This window comes from Struthio camelus, chromosome 24, assembly GCF_040807025.1.
Source record: "Struthio camelus isolate bStrCam1 chromosome 24, bStrCam1.hap1, whole genome shotgun sequence".
Lineage (NCBI taxonomy): Eukaryota > Metazoa > Chordata > Aves > Struthioniformes > Struthionidae > Struthio > Struthio camelus.
Window position 1 is genome coordinate 10180788 of NC_090965.1, and position 26286 is coordinate 10207073.

A 26286-nucleotide genomic window follows, 5' to 3' on the forward strand; every position below is an offset into this window, starting at 1 on the left:
GGAGAGGTGATCGGGCACATTTCAGCACCGTGTCCTGCCACCATCTTTTTACATAGGGTAACCCCTTTCTAAAATAGAGTGAAAATAGATTAGAGAATGTTAATATTCTTCTTCTTTTGTAGCATAAATTGCAAGGATAAAATAACTTAGTTTGCCATGCTTGTCACATGTAACCTTATTCCCAGGTACAGGAGCAAAGTTTAAAAGGTATTTCCGCCTACTGACATATTAATTACCCAGCTCTAATCCTACACTGTTTTGCATCAGTTACATCCATGGCAGCAGCTGGTTGTGCCACTATCATCTATTAAACAGGTTAATTAATTTCAACTTCATTCAAAGCATGAGAGAGAACTGAATTTTAATAAATCTGTCTGGAAACATTTTTTCTGAGCAAAAAGATGAGTTTTTAATTTGATTACCAAGCTTTATATGATTTGCATTTCAATCAGCTGAGTCACTACGGATGAGAAATTGCCAATGCGTGGCAAAACATCAGCTTCCTGGTTAATACTACATACTGTGTTGTAAATTCATTACTGCTCATTTTTATGAAGTTCTACTAACTTTCATTTTTTTAATTAAACATTGCATTCAGAAAGGCCACTGAAGTAAATCAAAGTAATTAAACCAATTTAATCAAGCTGAAAATCAAACTCTGACATACACAAAACATGAATGTTTTGGAATATTAAAAAAGGAACATTCTCATCTCTGGCTAAGAAGTATCTGAAATAGTCATTTGCAGTTAGCTTGACTGCACTTTTATGACTGTACTTTTACCAGGGTCAAATTAACTGCAGCACCTAAAAATATTTTTTCTATTTATGCTATTTTTTCTTTAGAAATATTATTGTAGCTCCCCAAGAGATATGATATCCAAATGACACTGTGTTTGAAATAGTAAATAAAGGAAGCAGAATGCACAGTATGTGTATTTTACAAATATGAAATTTTATTTTCTTATAAAATCTTGCTTTCAAGTTTACAAGTGTCATGAATGGTTCTGGAATGTCATACTCTTAATACAAACATTTTATTTTGACTGCAGAAAAGCCGCGGAACTACAGGCACCTGCTAGGACATAGTAGCAAAATCTTTGTCCAGGATAACTGTAATTAAGTTGACAGTATTTGCATGTTTGTGACAGAATCTGCATAAGGCATGAATTGTAATAATCTTCTCTATAATTCAGTGATATAGAAGTGTCCTTGGGCAGGATCTGAAAACTTAAATTCTCCCAAACCTTTGTTTTAATTTAACAGAAAATCCAAAGGACTTTTGCTGAAGCAGTGGGAGCCCCACTTCTGCAAGTGGGGCTCCCTTAACATGCACAGTTTAAACAATCCATTTGTGGCTGGATGTACACGAGCCTACCTCCTCTACAACTGTTGCACCAACAGAGATTAGTCTTAATCACAGTTACAGAGGACCGTGCTGGGGTCAGAAAGTCCATTGTTACCCCCTTCCTCCAACACAACTATGAAATCCATGTGGTGACAGCACGTGACTCTACCTTCTGAACAGCTACAGCAGTCACAACGTGAGCTACTCCTCCAGTTTGCGAAGAGCGCGGGGGATGACAGAGACGTCTGGGGAGAACACGGTCACCCAGCAAAAGGCAGCAACCATGTCACCTGGTCAGTGGAGAACGAACAACAGAAAATCTTCAGCTTTAGGATCGGAAAGTGCCTTCTCAACATGGGCAAGCCTTAAAAACGGTATTTAGCACAGAAAAATGTAAGGCACCTTGCTACGAAGCAGCATTTACGTTTCGAGGAAAAAAAAGGCGAAGCGGGCGCGTGCCCACGCGACGAGCAGCACCGCCGGGCCGGGCCGCGACGGCGCGCGAGCGGAGCCAGCGCGCGGCCTCCGTGGGTAACGCCCACGCAGAACCACCGAGAAAAAGACGACCAGCACGTCCTGCTGCCCTGCTCCGCGCAGGCCAAGACCCCCCCTGCCCGCGGGCAGCGCCGACGCCCCTCCGCGCCTCTTCGGGACCCCGCTCCAGGGACGGCGCCTCGCTGGCGCTGGCGCGGCCGCCGTGCCGCCGCGGCCCGCCCGACGCCCTCGCCTCCCCCGGGCGGCCGGACGCGGCCCGGGAGCGCCCGCAGGGCGCGGGAGCGCGGAGCCGCCCCCTCCGCCCCGCCGCGGCCGCGTGCGCGGAGTGGGGCGGGGCGGGGCGGGGCGGGGCCCACAGCCGTTCCCCGCGCGAGGGCCGCTCCGGCTCCCGCCGGCCACCTGCTGCGTCAGCACCCCCCCCCCGCTCCCCCCCCCGCTAAAGGCAAAGCGCCGCCCGCCCCCCCAAATACCCAATAGGACGCGAGGGCCACCCTTTCTCCCCGCCCCCCACGCGCAAATAGCCAATAGAGGGCGAGGGCCGCCCCGCGTCCCGCCTCCGGGGGCGGGGCCTCCGCGGCGCGCGGGGCTCTGAGGCGAGCGGAGGTGGCGCCGCGGCTGGCCTTGGCCTCGGCCCGGGCCCGGGCCCCGCTCCCGCTCCCGTGCCGAGAGCTGCCGCCAGCGGCCGGCCCGTTGCCCTGGCTCTCGGGGCCGCCCGCCGAGGGACCCCGCGCTGTCACCGGTGCCCCGGCCCCGCGCTGGGCGGCCTGAGCGGGCGGAGGCGGAGGTGAGGAGGGCGGAGGCGCGGGGCGGCCGGGCGGGCAGGCGCTCGTGGGGAGGGCCCAGTTCGGACGGCACAAGGACACGGTCCCTCTGCTAGTCTTCTATTTCAGGTTATTTTTATTAGAATGGTGTTTCAAATTCAACACAGAAAAGCTGATAAAACGCCCCTTCAGAACACATCACGCTAAAGGGAAGTAAAAATTGATTTCAGCGTCAGAACAAGCATCAGCCCAATTTTTTTCTCTCACAGCTGCCATAGAGATAATGCTGCTACAGACTGCAGTCATAAACTGATATCCCAGCTCTGCCTCAAATCAGAACTTGTGCTATAGCAACGAGTATGCTGTAAAGGAAATGGCTTATGTATTGTAGAAGCTAGGCGTGGGCGGAGCACCAGCAGAGAGGAGGAAGTAAGACTGACAAGCTTTACTTATGTACATTTTCTGTGAACAGCAGCTCATGCTGTTAATCACTGCTTTCCAAAGGCTGTAAAAGATAGCATTTGAAGGCTTAAGATAACCCGTTTTTTTTCTTTTTCGTTACATATGAAATACATTTTGCTACAAAACTAGAGCTGTCAGGCTAAATAAAAGTAAAAATATGAATCTTTAATGTAGGGATATTACAGGGCTATGCTTCATCAGTTCCTGTTCAATCTCTGCAGGATATCAAAACTGGCTGAGGTTCTCCTGTAACAAATGAAGCTCCTACTGAAATCAATTACTCAGGAAAAAATAGACAAGGAAAACAAGGATAATGATGTTAAGGAGATAATACAGGCATTAGCTGTTTACATTGTTATCTTTAGAACAAACTGGTTGACAGGCTAAGAAGGAAACGTGTGTGGTGCTTTTTCATAATTGCCCCCTGGAGGGTTTTGGTCCCTTCCCTGTGAAACAGGTACTAGGGACAAGACTAAGTGGGTACTTCTGACTTATATGGCAGTTACTGCGTATCTGGAACAATCACGAATTGGAGGGCATAAGTTTGCTAATTAAATACTGACATCTGGATTAAATCCATCATCTGGAGCATGAACTGTATTTGAGGAAGTTTACATCCTGGTTTGGATTTAGTTACCTTTGAATAGCTTTCTTACTGAACACCCATGGAATAGTTTATTGGAAATGGTTCTGTACTGCTGGCAAAAAAACAAATATTTTTGCAGTGTCAGAGCTGAAACAAAAGAATAGCAGCACAATAAACTGTGAGCACTCTATATCCAGTTTTAATAGCTATAACCCAGCCTGTGACACCTGATCATTAAATAGGGCTGCTCAGGCTAGTTCATGAAAATTTGGATGAGTTGTTAACTATCTATGATCTTAAAGCAACAGGGAAGAATTCTTATAGTTAGGACGGGGACAATTTTCTATTCCTGGACGAGTTTAAAAAAATTCCTTCAAATACTAAGATCATGTAGAGAAAACTGCCAAACAGTACTGCCAATGCATTATGTGCCCTACAACAACATGAAACAACAAAACAGGCTATATTTCTGGCTTCTGTTCAATGTACTAGTAGATGTTTAACATGTTGATTTCCAGCTTAATATATACCAATCATCCAGAGAACTAAACCAGTAACTGGTATTATTCTGCTCCTGATATGCAGTGCAAATATCCCATATACCCAAATAGTAGCAAAAACCCAGAGTATGAGCAACAATTACGCTCAGAAAAACAAAGGCACTGTTCAGGAAAAAAAATCTTCAATAGAAAGTAGGTTGTTCAAGTTTTAATTTATAGAAAAATTCTTTCTAACTACCACTTTTCCCTGTTTTCAAAAGGCACTTAGATGTTTTTGTTTTTCCAGGGGGTGGGGGCAGGGAAGCAAGAGAAGTTTCTGCAAACAGCCTTTGTATTCAGTGCATCTCAAAAGCAGGACTGGGCATATTCCAACTTGCTCAGGAAACAGTAAGCATGTAAAGAAGTAACCTTTGGTCATCTCATTACTTTCTGATGCTACGAACTTGAGGAATTAAAACCTAATGGTGTGCATAGATGTGTTTCAAAAAATACTGCCATTACATGTGGGGTCTGTGCGTGTGTGAGAGGGAGATAACATACCTTTCTGTCCTTTTAGGGCAGTTATCTTGGAACCTGAACCATGCACCTGCCTATCACAGTATTTTTACCTGCTGTCCTGGAAAGCTGCCTTGCTCTGAATGGCAAAATAATGCAGATGCTACTGAACAGAGGTGTCTTCTTTCTGTCAGTCTTACCTTGGGAGAAAACACCCCAATTGTACACTACCTCATTTACTCTTTAGGGCAGAATCAGTTTTAGGGACAGTATCAAGTGTCTCTGGGACCCAGGAAATTGCTTTGGCCAAGTCAGAAGTTATCTTCTGTGAGAAACTTACATCTTAGTGCCTGCTTGTGAATCCCTGAGGATTTGCTGCCAGCATCATTCTCCCAGCTGAGACTGTCATAGGAATAGACAGTAGATCAGGGGCAGATTTCCTGGTCTGATGCTTGCAGAGTAAGATCCCAGGCCCTGCCTTTTCATGACATCTGTAGCTGATCAGCTGTGAACAGAGGAATGCAAGTCTAACTCTTCTCTGGTGCATGATATACTGTCTCCCTTTCAGCTGGGGACCTGAAGCTAAGCCTCGAAATTGCTCACTTGGCAGTGCCTCCTGCTCCTGCATACTCAGCTGCTCTTGCATTTAGTGCGCAGCTGTCTCACTGTTCCTGGATAGTCACAGTTTGTGGTTGAACAATTTGCAAAGAGAAAGGAGATCCATGTAAGAGAAAGCAACATGTGTCAATTAAATAGGAAACATGGAACAGCAGCACATTTTCCACTGCTGAAATAACAGAAAAGTGAGAGGAGTTTGAGTTTCTTTGGGAACAGGAGAGATGAACATCACAAGGGATGTATATTCCATACAAATATGTGCACTGGAATTGAAACATTTTTTTAAAGTCCCATTTCTTCCATTATGTTTCAATGAAGTAAAGACTCCATGACTTGTAAATGCGCAGCCGTGTTAGAAGTCGTGGACCGTTTTACTGAGATGTATAATTTAGTTGAACTCTTCCCCAACGTACTCACTCTCTTTAATATAGAACATAAGAGAATCTAATCACAACTGCATCAGAAATCTGAACTAGTAAAAATAAGAGAGCATAGCTGCTATGTGGACGTTGCTAGCACAGCCTCACTTTGTGAAAACATCTGCTTGGGGAAAAAGATTCCCTGAAATGGTGAATTACCTGGAATAAGCCAAAAATTAATTAAAGATTAAAGATTTGTGAGCCCTTGATGTAATTCATTTTCCCCTTCAGGGGAGAACCTTTCTAGGCTGTTTTAAAAGGAACATTCTCATATGAATAAATATGAAAAATATTTTTTTCTATATTTTTATTTTTCTATGTAAACGCAAGCCCTGAGGTATTTCAAGAATACAGTGTAATTTTTATATCTGTCATGCAATGTATAACTGCCAGTATGAAAGTTTACTTTATGGTTCTGTAAAAATGTCCTACCTACCTTTTCTGCTTTACACCCACAAGAAAGGGTGAGAGGTTGAGGTAAGAGCCCCATGGAAGCTGTGATAGTCACAGAAGCAGAAACAGAGGATATTAAAGTGCTACATGTCTTTCCCTGACCTTTTTCACTCTTTAGTTGGCTGCCACGGACCAGTTAGTCAGATTCCATGGGGTATCTGACAAAGCTGCTGCTTTTCTGGATACAGGCTCCACTCCTGCACTAGCATAAGTACCATGCAGAATCTTTCAGGATAAAGGGACAGCTGAATAAAAATTTTAGTGGCCCCTTTAATTCGCTGATTTTTGTCTCGTTCTAGTTTGGGAAGCTTAAGTATATTTTGCACTGTGATTGCTCACAAATGACTGCGTATCTTGCCAGCTTTCCCCCTCTTGCTCTTTCCCCCTCTTCATTTAGCCTGGAGACCCTTGGGCATGTTTCTCCCCCAGAGCTTTCTGCATCTGCATGAAGGTTACAGTCCTTAAATAAATAAATAAATAAAAATCCAGGCTGTGCATGACAGTGAAGTCAACAGGTCTACTCACATCAGTAAAAGTTTGCAGGAGCAGGCCCTTAGACGTTACATTTTTTATGAAGTCCAGTTTTATTAATTCTATTCTCTTTGGGCTTTGGGAAGAATAGTTACAAAATGGATCATCGGTAATATTTTTTTAAAATGACATTTGTTCCTATGCTAATTCTTGGCAAAAGGGCTCAGTATGAAAGGGTTTCAAGCTGTGTAAGCTTATGGATGTGTGCACGCTCTTGCACAGTGAGGCCTTGGAAGAATATGTATGTAAACATGTGCACACACCACATATCCCATTTGCACGTACTTACCTAAACAAGGTACTGAATAGACAGATACCTGCACATGTGCATATGTATCTGTAAGGAGAGATATGCCTATGCTTACACAATGTCTATAGATTTGTAAACTCTTAATTGCATGTATACAAACATTAAAAATCAAATTGGTCTGAGATGCCATATTTGTTTTTTTCATTATAAAGAACATTTAAAACCTCTTTTTTTGTTCATATCAGTTTCCCTATAATAAATGCAATTCACCAGCTCACCTAATGGGATATTTTCTTCTCAGTATGTTAAAACACTAATTAAAATGTATTACAATTATTAAGTTGGGTAGAAGAGCGCTTCTTGTAAAGTTTAGTGTGGGACTCCTGGGACATAGTTGTCCAGCGAGAATTTTAGATCATGTCTCTTGTATTACGGATCGCACAGCAGAGGACCATGCTGAATATCATGCCAAAGATCTAGAAGAGAAGGAATGCAATTTAGGGATCCATTTACAAAAGAGTTGTAGAACAGTCTGTATATCAGAACAATCTGAAGGTTCTCATTGCTGGGTAGCAGGCAACAGCTTCCATCTCCAAATCCCAAGACATCCGTTAATCAGCATGAAAGAGACTTTACTGGTACTCAAAGCCAAGATTTTATCTGCTCGCACTGGTTTCATTGTTCTGTTTTCTAAATGTTATGGCCAACATAACAGCCCCCAGACATTAATATTATTAACATGAGTTGTACTGCTATCAATAATTGTGACTGTTGGCATTACACCTAGTATTGCACCAAAAGGCTCTGTGTTCCAGAATGGTTATACATGGAGTAGCATAGGCACTTTTGAATAAGAGCAGAGAATGAGTCCAGAGGAATCAAGTCTGTGGAACTGATGTTGAGCATTGCAGTTCTGCAGAGAAGCCTAAGCTCTTAACAGTTACTATGCAAGATCTTACATTAAATATAAAAGCATGCTCATGTTAGAGAACAGTTAACTAGAGGAAATGTTAAAAACTGAGAACGGTGGCTGTTGCCAGAATCTCCCAAAATTTCTTTTTGCCACAGGTTCTCCAAAGCAGAGTTAGCAGCTACTTGTTGAGGCTTCACTGCTGATGATGGGAGATGGTCTATAGTAACATGCAGTTAAGCTAATGAGTCACATCCCCTCCCCACCTACCCTCTTAAAAAAGAAAAGGGAGATAGTTGACCAGCCATAGTCCATTTTTTTAGAAACAAGCATGGAAAAATGTAGTGACACATTTCTGCTGTTAAAAGAGGGCATCATTCCATAATTTCTACTGTATCTAAGATGGGAAGGCATAGATGAGATGCTCATATTTCTAGCATATCCTTGATGAGCAACCTGGTTATCAGAACTTTGTCCCACTTGTTGCTTTGTGTTTTTGAGTACACCATCACATGTTATACAAGTCACAGCTCAAGTGATCCAGGCTTGTTTAAATCCTCTTTACCCACTCCACAGCTTATATTACATACATAAACTCTTCATCTGCTTTAAAGTGTCCACCTAAGTCCATGAATCTGCTGCTCGTCAGACCAGCTAGAAGTGTATTTCTTTACAAATCTTCTAGGTCTTCATGCTGTTACTTGTTTCCTAATCTGAATCCATGTCATGGCAGACACAGGCTGGAAAATGCTCTCTCTTAAAGCCTGTATTTGACACAGACTGCCCACTCCTGCCAGATCCCTGCAGCAGGGTGACATCTATTGGTCACAGCTCCATCATGAAGGAGTAGACCTTGGGAAAACAGCAATACACGCTTGCAGGAGAAGGCGCAGTGTAAGCAAAGTTAGATGCTTTGGTGACATCAATAGATGAATGAGCTTCCTTTATCTAGGTGCTGTAAATTTAGGAGAGAAATACTGTTCTGAAAACTGCAGTTTAAATCCCATTCCTTCAGTACAATACATACAAAACTGATCATCGGAGAGGGAACATACTCTCCATTCCTTATGAAGTCTAAGGAATGGATCCTCAAAGGGAGAAGAGTATCAATGCTTGCAGTTGTTTTGAAATAGATGAAATGCCACTGTGGCCTTTTGCTTTTCAGTTCAATCCCTGTACACATATCTTTCCTACTATTAAAACAGCAAAATGAGATTACCATTAGATATTCCGGCACCAACCTGAGGACACAAAATAAACCAGTAAAACTGGAAATCACTCAAATCTGTTTGCACAGTTGTAAGCAATTCCCAGAGAGAGGACACACTGAGGGTGATAAGAATAGCTGCAGCTTTGAGAAATCTCACCAGCTGCTGCAAAACATTTTCCACAAAGCTTTGAGTAAAGGACAGGGTACTGTGCTCAAATTTAGATAAAGAGAGTGACAGCATGGATTTACTCACTGTGATGCCAGCAATTGCAATTCCAACAATTCCAACTAAATGCAGATTAGCATCAATTACATTCTGGATTTCAACCAGGCAGTTCTATTAAAAATAAAATTAAAATTTTTTCACTCCTGGAAAAATACACTCCAACCAACTCTGTCAACTCTTCTCACTAAGCAACAGATGAACAAGAAAAAGGTTATTGCAGTCACTATCCTAATTTTTGTGTCTATGCTTTGTGTTTTGTTGGACAATTTTCATAGTATATTCTCTTTTCTAGTGAGACATCTGTACTTTCATGTGCTGTTGTTTACCCATTGCCTGTGCAGGTTGACGTGCAGAAGTCATCTTCTTACCATCAGTTTTCTGTAAATTTAAAACCCTTTCTGTGTCAGGCTATGCTAAATTAAAAAGTTTTGCCCTTCAGATTAATGTTGTGCCTGCAAGCAGATTCCGCAAAAGATAGAAACAGCAGTATCCTTCTCAACAACATCAAAGCTGCTAGTTAGGAGTCCCTATGCATGATTAAGACAGACACTTGCCAAAGTTCAGCTTTTATGGGGCCTTTCATTTAGGATTTCTATTCTTCTACATCCTTCCCACTTTGTTTTTCAGATGATATAATACTGTCACACCTACCACGGAAGGCTACAAGCAGGCTTCAGAAATGAGGGTTGGAGGAGTTTAATACGACCTCCAACTTAACTTCTACCTCCACTCTACTCCCCTTCATATGGAATTTCCATGGAATTTGCAAGGTAAAAAGGAAGTTCTCCATTTCTTTTACTTACAGAATGTTTCCTTAAATGATTACATGAAAAGGTGATCTTTTAAATAATCAGGTGCTAACTGCCTTTTGTCCAAAATACCACACCTGCTTACTGGATACTAAACTCTCAACCCAGTTGGCTCTCTGGGCCATGAAACTCATTTCAGCTTCATGCCACCATCTGTGGTATCTTTGTTCCCTGTCAACAGGGAAACTTGTTTTTCAAACTATGACATGTCTACAGAAAGGTCGTTAGAAAAAACAGAACAGAGAACACTTGCCTTTGGCATCTGGATGTTTTCTGGACAGGGTAATCCCATTTGTTGTTCCATACTATCTTTACCACAGCATTGGAGCTATGTAAGAGGAAGAGAGAGAGAGAGATGGGTAGAGTCAAAAGAAGGGAGAAACCATAGGAAATAGAAGTTGTTAAATGGAGAAAGCAGAAAGTTCAAATAGCACATACAGTATTATGGGCAACACACAAAATCTGCAACAGAACATGCTGGAATCTTTATATCAGACAAAATGTAGTGCCAGGTTTGGAGACAGTGATAAATCAGAGTGTTTTAGAGGGTTTGTTTTTCCTGTTTGCATATCTCCTACCAAATGCTTGGAATTCCTCTTCGGGTCAGAAATAACAGCCATGGGAGAAGGACAGAAGGGTCTGAGGTTGTGAAATATTTGTTATAAAGAACGTGGGAATGCTGTAAGCAGCAATAAAGGGGGGGGGGGGGCTTGATCTCTGTGGGAGGCAGTGTAGATAGAAAAAGAACTCAAGTAGGATTCAGGAAGTTACAGGTTCTAATCTGGTTTAGACACTAACTCTCTGGGTGGCCTGAGCTGGGTCACATTATTATGTGCTTTTAGTTCTTTCGCTGTATCCTGCCCTTAGTGACAGGATTTGCCACTTAATATTATTGGTAACATTGTAGGGCCTGGGACACTGGATACAGTTTTTTCTCTGACAAATGCAGAGATGGATTCAGATGTTTCTACTTCTCTCTGTGTTTATGAGTATTTATTCTTGGATTTTAAAATCCAAAAGGGCCATAATAGTCACATCTTTTGTACAAAGACCAGAAGCATTAGCTCAAATTTAAAAGCCTGGCCATTTTCACTTTTAAAGGCAAGGATCACTTGGGATCTGAAACCCAGAACTTTGTCATAGCCACCAGGAAACACAGTTACGAGCCTCTGGCTTCAGTTTAAGTATCTCTTTGTTCTATTCTTTCATGTCTCAGTGGGTGACATTCTGAATTTTAAAAGGTACTGTGAAGCAGAGAAGTAGTGCAAGGTATTCAGGAGGGCTACTCACAGCTGAGTGGTAGTGATAGATAGTTCCATTGACCTTTTCTGGGCTTTTCATATAGTCATCATAAATGTCTTCATAGATTTTCTGGGCTTCCTGTATTGCCTGCAGAAATCAGACTTTTCAAGTGAGAGGCAAATAAGTCCTACCCAAAATCCAGTGCAAACTTCCAGCTTGTCATCAACCTCCAGAGCAGGAAATTATTTCTGGTAAACTGAGGCAGACATGATAGGAAAGATAGGAGCTTTAGGGGCCCAGTGGCGTTCAGAGCGACTCCCCATGGGGCAGAATCTACAGATGCTGTATTCTGTGTTTTGGTCAAACACTCATTGTAATGTTAGAGAAGTTCACTGCTTGAGTTTGTCTGCACTTCTCCCAAGTTATGCCCCCTTATCATATAGTTCTACTTGATGTTTCTCTTGGGCATAAGGCTCAATCACGCCTATAGATTTTCTTTAATAGAGGGGAACAGAAACTGCATCCTGTTCTGAAATGGGACTTGTGAGAACACAAGCTTTTTGTGGACTACAGATAAGAATGTCAGAGAGTCTTCCTGGGAAAAGTCTCCTGCAAAGCTTTCCAATGCACGGCCCAGACTGTAGACCAGTTGGTCACGGGAATCCAGAACTTACAGTAGAAGTAGACTGCTACTCACCCCTTTCTTGCCTATAAAGGCAAATACTCCAGCAGTGACCTCAGCAGCAAATATCACCAATAAGCAAGCAAAAAACTGCAGAGGGAGAAGAGAACCTTATGTTAATTTACTTTGCACAGTGTGCTTAATATGGACTGCCAGTCAGTCCCTCATCCTTGTCCAGGCCTCAACAGCACATGCAGTAACTGATAGAGAAAGCTGGTAAGCAGGGTCAATGAGAAGGATGTCAAGTCAGATTTCTTGTAATATGAAAACAGAGGTGAAAAAGAAGTGGCTCAGATAGTAGTTTCAATGGAGAAGACAGAAGGTAGTTTCTGGGAACACCTCATAGGAGATAAGCAATTGAACTCTTCTTCACGTATGGAAACTCTGCAATAGCACCATGGCTGGAGATGATAAATTAGCCAGTAAAAGGACATGAGACATTTCAGATCTCAGACAGCAAAAATCTTTCCACTAATAACACAAAATATATGCTTTTAGATGATTTTCCAGCACAGACCAGGCCCTTGAAACCTTTTACTTACTGCTCCAAGTAAGCACTGAGACTCCCGCGCTGCTCCACAGCACCCAAAAAATCCAACTGTGGTCATCAGAGCCCCTGCTCCCACCAATACATAGAGTCCTATGGAAAATCAGAATCAGACAGGAATTTAAGCAGGTTTCTCTTCCCAAAGCCTGCTATCTGTTTTGTCAAAACCACACATTCGCATCCAAAACAAACTACTGAGTCTGCCTCTCACGAGAACATCCCAGCTGCACAGAAAGGTTGCTCTCACCACAAAAGGAGCTCAAAGATTTCTTCAGAAGTCTTGGGAAACCTCATGAAGACCAATGAGAAGGCTTCTACCTGTCACCCACTGAGGTAAGGGAAATAGCACTCATCTCTGACACCTATAATGCTGCTGCAAATACACAAGTCCAACATGGTATTTTGTACGGGCCCTGTCTAGGACAAAAGGAAACTAGAGCACAGAATTCTTCTTTCCTCACTTGTAAATGTAAACTGCTTGATCTGTGCTTAGGCAATGCACACCTTTGCATGTGATGTCAGCTCCCATCAGACCACAACAACTGTTTGTGCACTGTCTCTGGGTGCAGTGCCAGCCAAAGTATCAAAAACTCTGTGCACTGCCTTTTAATTCTGGTCTTTGTCTTGTGTGAGCAATGCTGAGGACACACAAGAGACTTGCCATGCTTATCTACTGCTAGAAAAATCCGCTGCATTTGCCTTCCCAAGCCATTACGAGGGGACAGTGGAGCTACAGACTGCACACTAGAGGGCACAGTGAGTCCTGCTCTCAGATTTGACCATGCAAATTTTTCATGAGAATGTTTAGTATTTTCAAATACATTTTTTTAATACAATTTTAAATCTGACCCAAATCTTTAGGGTTAACAGAGCTGCTGACAGTTACTGCTAGCAGGTCTTGTCCAATCTAGACTAGAAGACCCTACAAATGACAATTTGCAATTATTACTAGGAAAATGAAAAAACAAACTATGAATATGTGAGCGTGGAGGATCTAGCCACATATATGCATACAAAATTATATAAGCTGTTTCAGTGCTCATCATCATGACTTAATTTGGACTACCTCACAGCTGCAGCCTGCTTGAAGAAGGCGGGTTTCTGCCTGGCCATTCATTGTGTTGTCACTGTCCAGTCACTGGGTATCACCCAGGTATGCATCCCACCTCTTCTGATTCTTCTCCCCTCCCCTTCCTCCTTGCCCCGTACCTTTCTTGTAGCAAGGGTTGCCAGTGAAGAGCACGCTGTGCTAAATACTGATCAAGTAATTTTAATTAATATGGCTTTTGCCAGGTCTGAGATGACAGATAAGTGGGATTTGCTGCTGAATATGCTGACAGATCATATTCTGTATTTTCCAGAATCTTAATATTCAGCACCTCGTGACTCACCAGGACTAAGTATTCTTCAAGCTAATGCTTGTACACGTTTCCACAATGCAGTTGCTTTCACAGAGGGAGGGATGCACAAAGACGTGTATGGGTCAGGAATAAAGGTCAGCCCCTTCTGGAGGGTGAACTGGAAAAACACTCTAGTTGCATCTTCTCTCAGGTGCAGTACCTCATGTTCATTTGCCATACATGAGAACTGTCATTTTGAAATCTCCATGGTGACAAATGCTGTGTAATTATGAAGATGTTTCTTGGATCCTTTTTTGCATGTCACTCCCTACTCCAGTCCCTGTAATTACTTGTTAGGCAACTGGAGAGAGAGACTTTTCTGTTAAGAGGACTGGAAAGAAGTCTTCCCATTTCTTTTTGTTGTTTCTAGCTGGAGAAGACAAAGTTCTTTGAGGCTCAGGGGTAAGTCCACTTTCAGGAATTTGAATTTGCTCGTCTGGGAAACAGACTTAGCGTTTCACTTGCATGACTCATAGCTAAACCGCTACTTCAATCAGAACTTCCCTTTTAAGGCGTGTTACAGGAAGAACTTCTCACACCGCTCGCTAAACAAAGCAGAACTTGCTGCAGGTCCTGGCCTCTCAGTTGTGCTAGCCAAGAGTTTAAAACCACCTCCTTCCATCTCCTGTTCAGGAGAGTTCATTTCCAGCGTTTGTCCTTGCTCAGCCTGGGACTGGTAATTCCTGATACTCATAGTGCTATTTCTAGCTGGAAAATACTGAGGACACTTTAAAAAAATCCACAAAACTAAAGGTGTTTTTAAATATCTACTATATATACACACATAACCTTTCACACAGGAAGGAGGCACTTTAAGAGTTGCTTGAAAAAAATTCAAAGGGAGCAGCTTGCTTCTCGGCTTGCACTGAGGATTCCTAGTCCCCAGATCCAGGTGCACGCAGCTGGAAGATGCTTTTCTGGAAGGATATCCGAGGAATAGATTCAGAAACGTCCCAGATAGTGTCAGTATCTAAGATAGGGAGCTAGGATTCCTTTTCCTTGGGCAGGGGAAAGTAAGTAGTAAAGGAGAAATACGCCAAATATAAGCAGCATGGAGGTATCACCTGAAATTCTGTAATAGGAATAGACCTAAAACGAAAAGCAAGACTCTTTAGAAGGGAAAGAAAAAGAAAAGGATGAGAATGGTACTTTTTATGGCACTCCTTAGAGTCACAGCTTTGCCTAGAGACATTGTCCACTGATGGCAGTCAAGTCAAGCCAGTTAAAATCAGCAAAGAAGCAGACAAGCCCAGAAATTTGATGGTGTTAATCTCATTCATCAGTATGGGATAGTATCACGTGTCAAAAGTAACTAGGCTTCACTAGACCCTGTTCCTTTAAAAAAAGCAGGATGCAAAGCAGAGCCTTAATCATCTCCTGTTCATAATTGCTTCCATTGTAAAATACCAAGCCTTGCCATGGTCTCCAATTTGGCATCCACAGCACAGCAGAAAGAGAAACAACAAAGATGCTTACTTTATACTTGCGAAGTGGAACATATTTGTTAGCCAGAAACTCTGATGCAAAGAATACTTCTCCACAAAACTCAGCGTAGCAAAACAAAGCGTGCAAGTTAGGTCAAGGTAGAGAGCTTGTTTCATTGAATGGAAAATTTTCAGAAGACTGTCTAGCTGCAGCTTTTTGTGCAGCAAAGGTAGAAGAGTACAAGGTAGAAAGGAGCCAAATTTTTGTGTCCTGTTTGAAGTTTTTCCTCTTATCTCTTCTTACCTCTGTTCATTTCCTGATTCCTAATTTTGTCACTGCTTTGGTCTCTATCTGCTAATGAAGAGGGAGAGAGAGTTTTACAACCCACTAGTGTCTGAGTTATTTGGCATGGTGTTCTGCACCACACATCCCACAGAGAAACAGATGCCAGGTAAAGAGAGAATACTGAGAACAGTCAAATTGCAGTGACATTAAAGAGGGCAAATATGGGACCAAATGGCAGAAACCTGCCATGCGTGTGACTGTCTGCAGCTCAGGGAACATTTAATGTATCTGCATGCAAGTCCCACCAAGCAAGTCACTCTCAGCCCCTGAATGCCAAAGGGATGAAGAGGCACTTTTCCAAAGAGTTACACCCCATATGCAAACGGCAACAGAAAATTGGTTGATTTGAGCCAACAAAGTGGTGACTGTGAGGAACACTGGAGAAAGTATAGGCCTCTGTATAAACACAATAGAATTAAAATGAAGTTTCATAGGAATGAGATTTTTTGAACAAAACCAATTCTCTTGACCTTTTTTGTGACAATCCCTGCTGTTTATCTATTTTTTAACCGTGGTAAAATATTCTGGTTTTTGTTTTTAGCTGGCCTAAAACAAACACACAGAGATAGATTTTTATAAGCTATGAAGACAAATTATCACTTCAATTTTTAACAGTCTACTAAGTGAGAGAACACCAAGCAACAAACTGATTTCTCTTCTGGCTGAAAAACAGAGTGTAAGAGGGAGAAAAGCTCATACTTCAGCCACTGCTTCAGTTTGCAAACAACAAAGTTGGAAAGCATTAAAGCAGCAGCTTTTCTACACATTCCAATTTTTCACTTATCTCATGGGAAAATTATTATTTCCTGAAAGGAAAGTGTCACATGAGGGTATTCCCTGTGTAAATTTCAACAGGAAGGATTCCCACTTTCCAGCAGACTCTGCTTTGCAATTAGAAAGGGAACAGACAGTGAATCAAGAAATTGACTGGCAGTCTCAGAGCAACCTACGGATGCAAATACTAAAGAATGGCAAAGTCACAACGGAGTGGAGATCTAGATTCGCCTCTGTGTTCATGGCACAGAATTCTTCCATAAAATACTGTTTTCTCTGGCTGTGAGCGTTTGTTACCCTTTTGGGACTGAACTTGGAGACAGCAGATCTGCAAGCATGAAGGAGCACCTCAAGAAGGATAAAGGGTATTTTGTGTGCCATTTGTGGATGAACAAAACCATTGTGCTTAGCAGTAATACAGAATTTCATCATTTTAGGCTAGGTAGAAAAGAAAGATGGAGTTTTAGAGCTACTAACAGCAATATGTCTTTATGTGTATCAGAGTGAGGGAGAAATCAGCCCCATTTTAGAAAAATGAGTGAAATCTGCAAGATATCTGCTCTTTATTCTTTAGAGTGATTAAAAACCTATCTCAAGGTAACATGCAAGTCTGTGCATAACTAATCTGAACGGAAATGTAACCAGTTTGTTAGTCTGTCCCATGGCGCTTGCACAGAGTAACAACTGTGTCCTTAGACCCACAGTCCCCCTCTGTTCCCATTGCAAAGAATCACATGACTGGCAGGGACGTTTACTGCCAATGTTTTATGAAGCAGAAAGGAAACATTACAACACAAACCAGGCAGTGAGGAACCTATTAGTGTGAGCATTAAAACCATTCTTATTTCAGACAATGCATGAACCATCACTGTTGCCACCAGCTATTCTCTGTCAGGCTGGCAGTTTAGACTCTGGAATAGAACCCATTCACAGAGTTGGTTTTCTCCAAAATCTCACTGAGAGCTTTGAGATACAAATTCATGTCCAGAGCCTGTGGCAAAGAGCAGGAGGAGACAAAGGCACAGTGTCTCTCTGCCTGGCTTTATTTCACATGGGTTCCTTGTTTACCTGGCTGCTATGGTCACTTTTTCCATTTTAAATAGTTCAGCTCTTTCTTTTTTTGGGCTGAGTAACCAACACTGAACAAACTGCCAACTGTTCATACTCCACCGAGAAAACAAGCAGCTCTGTTCCTGGCATAAGGGATCCAGAGGCAGTGATGACAGAGCCCTAGAACCCAGACATGATTTGAAGAGATTTTCCTGAGGTTGTGTGTGAATTACAGTCTTGGAGGACTCCCTAGGACTGAGGCTCTCAAACCCTCAGTTGAGCACCAAGAAACAAGCAGTGCAAATGCACAGTTGGAAAAGATGAGAAACATATGTAGGAGTTGGAAATAACAGGCCAGACAAGGCACTAGGGTGACCTGCGGCTGCCTAGAGAAAAGGGTGAGATATAGACCTCAAAGAAGGAAATGGCGTAACTGTGTCATTTCAACTGCTGCTGCTCTGTGGAACCGACTAGCTTTTAAGTAGCTACACACAAAGAGGGTGGGGTGGAAGAAAGGTGCAGACAATTTACCAGGCAAGAAGCATAGTTTAAAACACATTATCATGTTTAAGTGACTCCCTAAAAAATTAAATGCCTCCTGATTCTCAGCATATTGCAAATACAAAGCAATCAATCTGAGGTAGATGGACAGATTGTTCTACTTGGTTTAATTAGTTTGCTTTGTTAGAACTCTGACTCTGTGGTGTCAGAGTGGTTTGCCACTTTGTGGTTTGCCTTATACTCTTGCCAGGCAGGATACAGGCTTTTAGGAGCCACTTGCTAGGTCATGTGATCCAGCACAGAAACTGAGGACTTTGCGACAACTTTCATTTTGAGTAAGTTTTTTTTTTGGTTTTGTGTTATTTGTTTAAACTGATTTCCAGTGCAGCAGCTTTTGTTTTCCACTCAGGAAACTACTATCAGCCTCTTCTATACTTCCCTTCCTTAACTGCAGAAGAAGAGACCTGCACACAAGATGACAGGAAGATAGACAGATAAGTTCATTGCTTAAGTCTTAAGTACAGACTAAAAGCCTCTGCAAGGTCCCATACACATGATGACAGAACTGCCTGATGTGCCACTTTTGATACTGCGTGTCTGCACAGAGGCTACTTTGCCAACAGCTCTTATTTTAAAAGCTGATATAATTTATGGATCTTGGCTATGGATCTTGGAGAGAGAATACTGCTGACTGAGAGTATAGTGCTTGACCCCAAAATACATGGACAGAACTATAAGAGAACCAGGCACAGGAACAGAGAATTGCAGTTCACAACTCCTGCTGGCCAACTCCTTCTTGTGTGGGCACCCACTACTATGGAGAAAAACTACTAATATCTTTTGACTCCAGACATGACTGCATATCCTAAGGCATGCACCATCTAACTGCACCTTTCAAAGCCAGAATGATCACTCACCCTCTCACAGACCCCAGGAAAGAGCCACAGCCATCCTGAAACTTTTACCCACAACTGGTCTGGCCCTGACAAATGCCTGGACCACAGCTTGGATCATGGAACTGGAGTGAAGAGAGCATAACATAGCATAAAGATTGTGAGCTCTGACTGTGTAGGAGAAGCAATGCTTCAGTGCTGACAGCTGTGAGAAAGAGTCATCCAGGTTGATTCATTCACATTCAGAAGTTTTTGTTACCCTTCATGGTTGGGGCTTGTAGGGTACATACATTTCATTGTTTACTGTAACTGGCAGTGATGTGACCCTAGGCAGTTAAAGTAGTAGGAATTCACATTAACATAGTAGGAATTCAAGGAGTTTGTCCTCTGTGTTCTCAATGGAGCCAAAACAGACTTTCGTTTTCATCCACCAAATGCAAAAAGGGAACAGGAGGTATCTTGAACTGTTCCTTAAGAAGTCCCTGCATTAGGTTTTTCTTCACAAATACTGAACTTGCACTCAGCAAGTACTCTGTCGTCATGTGTGTGCTTTATGTATTTTTTAATTTAAGAACAACACTAGTACAAAGAACTAATTTAGAACCAGTTTACTGTGAGACAGCAGTTCTGTCATCTTGGGTTCGTATGAGTACCTCTCTTTCCCTCCTGACTGTTGTATGCTTTCCTGTCCAGTAAAAACTCCCAAACTCTTGGCACAAGAATCTCAGGAAAGAGGAAGAATCCAAGGGAATTCCCTCTTTCCTACAGATCTTTGCTCCATCTGGTCAATACAATGTCACAGACAACTCAGATGAAAGAGGTGACTGCCTAGATATTGACCTTTGCTGTAATTATCCGTTTTTTTCCCCTGAAAAATGGTTGAAAGAGGAATATATGAAATGTACCAGAGCTGAACTGCAAAGGGAACAGGAAAGCTGCAGTTTTACCTCACCACCTGAAACAGAGGCACAAAAAACATTGAGGTGGCCCCACATACAAGTACTGTTATGTCTGCCAATGCAGTGGGAACTCCAAAAGCTGGGGGACTGGAGGGAGAGGATGTCCAATTTTAGGAAGCCACTTCTTGTATGCAATTGGAAACTTATCTTCAGCTCCAGCATGGGATATGCTCAGTAGAGCAGTGGGAGACTGCATAGGACAAAGGGTTCCAAAAACTGCTAACTGCAGCGAGGAATATGGATCACAGCACAAAACCACAAGCAACAGAAAACTAACGACCCATACGTGCTTGACCTTGGCACTGCTGCCTGCAAGTTGTTCTCAAACTGAAAGAAACATTTCAGTGGCTGGAAAAGATGAGCAGGCTTGGTTGGCAGCTTGTGGCTAAAACTATTCCAGGGGGCAGAAAAGACAAATGGACTGCTGGTAAGGGACAAGGCTGTTTGGGGAGACTCATTCTGGCCTAATGGAAAATGCAAGGATGTAGTTATCAATTATTTTAAACTAAAACAAAATTTCAGATCCAGGGAGAAAAAAAGAAGTAAGCACAAGAAAAAAAAAAACAGTTAGATACAGCTGGCAGCTCAATCCAGGTACAAAAAGAGCAGAATGTGCTGCCCTTTGGAATCAAGGAGCTGTTATCTGCAAGATGGTGATCCTGAACCGTGCTTCAACCTACAAAGCAAACTCTGAATGCAGCTGAAGGTTTTTCCAAACACTGACTTGGGGCTGATCTGATCACAGGGGCTTGAGTTATCACAAAGCAGCCATAGAGTGTTCAGTGAAACAGAGCTATAGAAATTATTTTTAAATCTATGGCCCTGTGTTTATATCTCCAAGTCATACTGATGATCTGCTTTCTCTTTCAGCCCTCTGGGCAGCTGCTCCTTGTGTACTGCAGACTTATTCCATATTAAGAATTGCTATGCAAAATCCTGGCTGTCACCCAGAATGCATGGTACAGAACAAACACACAGAGCTGAATAAACAAGATTCCTAGAAGCTCCTTGAGAAGGGCCCAATGCACAAATGTGCATTGAGCATTTAGTGTGATTCGTAATGAGGAAGGGGAGCAGAAAATTTTTGTTTTGTTTTGTTTTTCTTTAACAAGCACGTTCCACTCAGAGCACAGTGCCTGTTATTAGAGACAAAAGTTTGCTGTAAAGTTCAGTCAAGAGTGCAAGTTCAAAAGATTTCTCATCATATTTATGTCCCTTTCCTTAGCACTTCCTCTGCTAGTAGTTACATATTACAGCATACAGCTCTATAAATACCTGTGAGAATCAGCCCAACTTGAACGGCTATGGTATGTAACTAACTTTTACAAGAACATTCCCTGAGGCTTCCTAAAATGAACGTCTCGGAATAGCTTTTGTAATTCGTATTCAGGACTGAAGCAGATTAAACCTTCCAGAGATCTAAATACATACATATGCACCAAAGAAACTCTTATTTACCCATCATTACAATCTGCCCTGCAAAGCTGTGAAACAACCATGGTGCTTATTCACAACACAGGATCTATTACTTTATGGCATCTAACAAGCCAACAATGATTGTGAAGGCCAGAAAATCCTTCTATCTTGTTGAATCTCCTGGGTCAACCATAAGAGCATGAGGTAGGGAAGAGTTCCAGGATACAGCACAGGGAATTCAGCAGGCATAAACTGGATCTGGAGATGAAGTGATGGCCCAACATACTGCTAAAGTAGCAGCTAAGATAAAAGAGAACAAGTAAATCATACATCATACCTCTCCAGGTCAGTAAAGATGCCACAGAGTATTTTACACTAACCTGGATGTGCCAGCCAAATTTCCATCTAAATGGTTTCATTCTGCCTCCTAAGGTCCCACAGAAGCTTCACTGGATATAATACTCTACCCATCTGTTCCTACAGTATTGTACAGTTTGCTCAGTGTCTCTGGCCCTGTTACATATAACAGAGGAGCTTTGGGTTAGGACTGAGGTGTGTCAAGAGTCAAGGTCTCCATAAAGAGAAAGAGGGTATTTAAAATAACCACACAGCCCAATTAACAGTCCTGTGATGAGTAACTGACTGCTATAGGACACCCTAGCTCAACTTTCATTCTTGGCAAGCAGTCAACGCCTCCAGTAATGCCCGTATTTAATCCGTTTACATTCGCAACCAAGATTTTCTCTTCCCTGGAGCTCTCCAGCTGCTCCCCTGTCACGGTGGCTTGATGGACAAGGCAAGACAGGATTCATTAACACTTGGCATATGTAGATGGCAAAAAATGAATGTACAGAATGGATTTTATTGGGTGAGTCCATCCTGAGAAGTAATATATTAAAACAGAAAAAAATTTGACTCTTGTAACGTAAAGACAAGTTGCAATTGCCAATGGATGGAGCAATGCAGTTGCTGGCAGTCCTAGACAGCTGCTGCTTAAAGATAGCTATAGACATGTAACAGGTGGCATTTCCAGAAAACCCAACTAGAATTCCTAGGGAGAAGAAAAATTCTTTAAATTCCTAAAATCAGATGTGACCAATATCACCAACTCTCTGGGCTTGGGGAGCTGGCCAATTCCTGCCTAAGTTGGATGAACAGTTCCTGAGATGACTGAACACTGCAGTTTTACTTTTCAACCATGGAAGGGTTTGCTCTGATTCCCAAAACCACATTGAGGGCCTCTGTGTGCGGACACAGGGAGAACCGATGAGCAAAATTCTTACTGTGGCGCTGGTAGTGGAAGCATTCAGAAGTGACACTGTCACCATTGTTCTGTTGGCTAGCAGCTGCACAGCAACTCTGGAAGGGTATATTAGTGAGCCCTATCTCGCCCCCATCTCAACTTCTATTCCAGCAGTATCAGAACAATTCACTTACAAAATCATATGTAAGGATTGGATCAGGTCTGAAAGAAGAGTTCAACTAGGCCTAAGGAAGCTAATGTCAAGAAGAGAAATGAGGAAAGCCACCACCCACATGACATTCAGCACCACGATGCCCACTTCTGGTGGTTCAACTCAGGAATTGTTGGCCTTCATTTAATTTAATGTGTTGGGTGCGTTGCATGGCCCAGCATGAAACCAAGACTGACAGCTGCAGTCAACACAGGCACTTTAACTTACCCATGAAGAAATACTCTGGAGATCTTTTGTCTGAAGCAAACTCTGCCATAACCCCACCAAACCGCAGCCACAGACCAAAGGCAATGACAGCCAATCCTGCCAGCTGGAAAATAAGTACACCAGTTAATATTTTAATGCCAGTTGGCTGGAGAGCATCAAAGAAAGGTCATTGGAACCTGGTGCTTTCTTGAAACCCCACAACTAAGGACTGTGCTCTCAGAAAATTCAGGGACCTCTTGCTAGTATTTGATAACATAGAATTCCTATTATAGTGCAATGTGCATCTTTCTTTCTTCCAGCTGAATTCACTGGCGACTTTCAAACCTTATAAATAAGCTCTGTTAGTCATCAAAACTTGGCCTGAATTGCAGTGAGGAATGGAGCAGGGTGGGAGGTAGAGGAGTGAGTGCACATGAGAGGAACAGAGAAGCTGCAAAACCAGCAGGGTGCACCTATCCTCCTTCCTAACCCCCAGAACTGCATTGCAGCCAGCCATGGTGCAGGAGGCCAGTGCCACTCTGGGCCTGGGCCTGGACTGAAGACAATGTTCTGTAGTAAAACCCCTGTCCGGGGAAGTGCTGCCTGCCTAGCACTTGAGTCCTGCTGGCTTGACACACACCAAACTTTTAGGACAGAGGTAATTTCACTGACTTTTTTCAACCCTCATAGCTGTTCTAGGGCTAAATAGCAGCCATTTGGGCTGAGACTTGCCCCCTCCCCCTGCATGTATCCCTCTTCCAGCTCCAGGGTCATGAGATACATGAGGCTGTGGAGGCACCAGCTGGACCTCTAACTCATCATCATATCAAACTATAAGTGGCCATTTCAGAATTGCTGCTGCTGTTGAATTGTGAGAAGGATTCTGGTTAGAGGCTTATCCAGAAAGAAGGGAGAGGCCTGTATTGCTCTTAATGATGTGCTGAAGTTAAGCATGTTTAGACCAATTATTATAGGGCATTTTTCCTATAAATAACTCTGGAACCCCCTATCAGAACTAGGATGTAAGAGGATTATTAGAATGTTCAGTACCTTGGATCACAGAAATGTCTGATAAAGAAGTGGTTGATGCTGTCAAATACAAGGAAGAATTCCCTTAAATGCAAACAAGGCCAGAACAAAAAGGAATGTCAAGGCATGTCAGATGAGGGGAAACATCTGTAGCCAATGGTCTCAAACCCACTACCTGCCAGGCACATTTATAAACCCACAAGGCAATGGTGTGTGTGCTGGCAGACAGTTTCAGCATGTTGCAGGGCCAGGTGCAATGCTCCCCAACTCTACTGGTGGAGGCCCAGAGCCTAGTTCTGCAGCCACTGCCCAACCGGGGCGGGGTTCTCAAAATACTTGCTTACCACATCCTTAGCAGCTTGCTGTGGTGTTTTTGAGTCTGTCCTGCATTATTTCCCTGCACTTGATTTAGCCAGCATAGCTGCAGCAAGCAAAGAAAGAAAGCAGGAAAGCATATAGCTCAACAGCTCAGGATCAGGACTTTCCTCACAGAAGGTGAGAAACAAAATGAGTTGTGGCTCAGAGGATGGGAGTCCCCCCCCACCCTGGTCATGGCCCTGGGAACTCGCCTACTGCAAGCAGGGGCTCAGCCTTGGGACTGCCAGAGCGCACTAGGCAGCACAAGACCCTTCCTGTCAGTCCAGGCTTCTAAGCGACTCCGGTCACTTGGACATGTTTGAAATGAACGCCCCAGTCCAACTGAGGAGATGGTTTCTTCCTTCTCAGTGTAAAAGGAGATAACAAAACATAGTAATTGTCACTTCTGTGAAGCAACATAACGCAAAGCTTTGTCCTTCTCCTTCTGACTTGCAGCTGCAGCTGAGCAACACCACTCTGATCGCAAAGCTTGAAGCACAGCAGCGCTGTGTACTCGGAGCTTGCAGTGCTGTCACCAAGAGGGAAAAGCATTTGGTTTAACTGAGTTGAAAGTATAAAGGAGACAAAATCCCAAAATTGCTTGCTCCCAAGAGGTTGAACAGGAATATTTTATGACTTTTTTTTTTTAAAAAAACTGGGAATCAGAAGGAAAAAGGACATTAAAAAAAAATCTCATTTCTGATTATTTTCCAATGTGAAACTGGCAGCATAGGGGAAAATGAAAGAAGTAAGGTAGCTTTAAACATGTTGTACTGCGGCAGTTAAGAAGGCGTGATAAGTGGGCATAACATTCTGCGATGAGCAAAAGAGTTTTGCAATAAATAGAATCACAGAATAGTTGGGGTTGGAAGGCACCTCTGGAGATCATCTGGTCCAAAGCCCCTGCTCAAGCAGCGTCAGCTAGAGCAGGTTGCCCAAGACTGTGTCCAGGAGAACGCTGTTTCAGTGACACATTAGGGCAGCGCTCACCAAAGCGCAGTATCACGCAAGGACTTTGCCCCTCAGGATGAGTTTGTAAAAGTAGAAGCTGTTCGCTCACTGTTTGAAATTACATTGTTAAGAAGCTTCCTGACGCTGTGAAAAAGGTGGTGTGTTCCACTGCAACACACTGCTTGGGATGCTGGGACATCATCTAATGGCCTCCTGTTCTTTGAAAATTTATGCTTTTGGGAAAACAGTCATTGCTTTAAACTAAGTTAAGAAAGACATTGTTTCTGCTCAGTCCTGTCTTCTTATATCAAGTACGTGTTTTCTTAGGAAGAGATGCATTTTTATAAAAGAGAGTAGAAGTCAAGAGCACTGGCGGGTATTCTTGCAATGCAACCTTGGGTAGCCTATTATGCAGTGCTCCTCCGAGGGGCCCGCAGACCTCCTTCAAGCGGGGTTCAGCACCGTGGGGCTCTGCTGTGCGGCGGCAGGCCCCCGGCACCCTGGCCGCACGCCGGCGGCCGCCTGCCCGGCGGGCCGGGGCCCCGCGGCAGTCAGGGGCTCCTCCCGCAGGGCCCCCTGCGCCCGGCCCCGCCCGCCCGCCCGGCCCGGCCCGGCCCGGCCCGGCGCTCACCCAGAAGGTCAGGTTGAAGATGAAGAGCAGGATCTTGATGCAGCGCATCCCCCCGCGCCCCGTGCCCATGGCGGGCGCCGGCTCCGGCAGCAGCTGGCGGCGCGGCGCGGCCCCAGTGGCCGGCGCGCGGCGGGGCGGGGCGGGGCGGGGCGGGGCGGGGCGGGGCCGGCAGCCGGGAGGCAGGTGCCGGCGGGGGCGGCGCTGCCGGGCAGCCCGCGGCGGGCGCGCCCCGGGGACGGCCGCCGCTGCCGCGCTGTCGCCTCCTCCGTCTCCGCCTCCGTCTCCGCGGCGCCCGGGGCCGGCCGTCTCACCCGGGCGGCAGGTGAGGGCGGCGGGGCCCGCTGGCGGCGG

General features: G+C 43.7%; 2 protein-coding genes across 46 annotated transcripts in view; one reads left to right on the forward strand and one right to left on the reverse strand.

Moving 5' to 3' along the window:
- Window positions 1–933: 933 nt before the first annotated feature.
- TSPAN2 (tetraspanin 2) lies at window positions 934–26075 on the reverse strand. Of its 3 annotated transcripts, none has more exons than XM_068918365.1 (8): window positions 25936–26068; window positions 22989–23091; window positions 12539–12636; window positions 12012–12086; window positions 11363–11461; window positions 10326–10400; window positions 9291–9374; window positions 934–1637 (listed from the first exon to the last, which is right to left on the reverse strand). In XM_068918365.1, exons 1-8 carry the CDS (start codon window positions 26002–26004, stop codon window positions 1608–1610), a joined length of 633 nt encoding a protein of 210 aa, XP_068774466.1. In that variant the 5' UTR covers window positions 26005–26068; the 3' UTR covers window positions 934–1607. The 3 variants fall into 3 exon arrangements, with proteins under 3 accessions (XP_068774466.1, XP_068774464.1, XP_068774465.1); XM_068918363.1 differs by lacking the exon at window positions 934–1637 and adding an exon at window positions 2717–7393 and having other exon boundaries at window positions 25936–26075; XM_068918364.1 differs by lacking the exon at window positions 934–1637 and adding an exon at window positions 2717–8782 and having other exon boundaries at window positions 25936–26072.
- Window positions 2409–26286, forward strand: part of LOC104142281 (uncharacterized) — a 157680-nt gene continuing 133802 nt past the window's right edge. For 19 of the 43 annotated variants that reach the window (XR_011136175.1, XR_011136180.1, XR_011136181.1 and 16 more), the window contains exons 1-2: window positions 2418–2626; window positions 9891–10033. The gene's annotated coding sequence lies outside the window, so the exon portion shown is untranslated. Of the gene's footprint in view, window positions 2627–9383; window positions 10034–26142; window positions 26258–26286 lie in introns of those variants that run through there. The other 24 variants (XR_011136184.1, XR_011136189.1, XR_011136194.1 and 21 more) reach the window with 10 other exon arrangements.

Bases quoted from the DNA above. Each gene is read 5' to 3' on its own strand.
- TSPAN2 (XM_068918363.1), bottom strand. From the start codon at position 26,004: ATGGGCACGGGGCGCGGGGGGATGCGCTGCATCAAGATCCTGCTCTTC. The intron at 12,637-22,988 runs GTAAGTTAAAGT...GATTTTCCATAG, and splicing joins TCCAGAGTATTTCTTCATGG to GACTCTATGTATTGGTGGGA. The intron at 7,394-9,290 runs GTGAGTAAATCC...CTTCTCTTCTAG, and splicing joins TTGCAATTGCTGGCATCACA to ATCTTTGGCATGATATTCAG.